This window comes from Acanthamoeba castellanii (assembly GCF_000313135.1).
Source record: "Acanthamoeba castellanii str. Neff unplaced genomic scaffold scf7180000084702, whole genome shotgun sequence".
Lineage (NCBI taxonomy): Eukaryota > Discosea > Longamoebia > Acanthamoebidae > Acanthamoeba > Acanthamoeba castellanii.
The window spans coordinates 107,748-108,376 of record NW_004457263.1 but is presented as its reverse complement, the minus strand read 5'-3'; the positions used below and the strand labels follow the sequence as shown (position 1 = coordinate 108,376).

At 58.5% G+C, this 629-nt stretch overlaps 1 protein-coding gene across 1 annotated transcript in view; it reads right to left on the bottom strand.

Moving 5' to 3' along the window:
• Positions 1-398: 398 nt before the first annotated feature.
• Positions 399-629, bottom strand: part of ACA1_135700 (uncharacterized protein) — a gene marked incomplete at both ends in the record, with an annotated part of 980 nt that continues 749 nt past the window's right edge. The window contains 2 exons of the mRNA XM_004333355.1: positions 399-490; positions 603-629. The exon at positions 603-629 is cut by the window's right edge and continues 408 nt beyond it. Of these exons, the coding sequence (XP_004333403.1) occupies positions 399-490; positions 603-629 (119 nt within the window). The remainder of the gene's footprint in view (positions 491-602) is intronic.

Below are 629 nucleotides of genomic sequence, written 5' to 3'. Positions count from 1 at the left end.
CCCACGGCAAGGGGTACTAGGTCTTACCACAGGTGGGAGATCGAATTTAGCGGAGAGCTCCACAATGGACTGACCACTGCCGTAGAGTTGTGCGAGGTGCGGCGCTGAGGGATTGAAGGCAAGCCTTGAGTGTCAATGAAGGGAGAGAGAGAGAGAAGGGTCGTGCGATCTCACCTTGCTGCGCAACCTTACGGTGGCAGACCGTCGCTTGCTGTGTCTTCAGCCTGCGCGCGGGGAACAACATCCTGATTAGTTGTGCGGCGTGTCGCCCAAGGCCGGAGTGAGTGTACCAAAAGTTGTAAGAGTGCATCTGGCCCACGCTCATGATGCCGGTCTTGGCCAGCTTCTCGACCACGAGCGTGAGGGACGGTGACATGGGTATTGGCCCCCAGTGGCCCTTACTGTGCTTCTGCAACACCAACCGCACCTGCGCCTGACTTCGGGGAAGCACCACGTGCTCTGTTGGCCACGCCACCTCCCGCCTTACCACCTGCACGAGAGTGTAGAGCAGCACATCATACGAATGACGTGGTGTTGAGACTCAGTACTCCCTGAGCGCTTAGCTTGGGCAAGTCTCGAAGTAGAGGGGTGAGGCCGAGCACCTTGATTGGGCTCGGAGAGTCGAGACT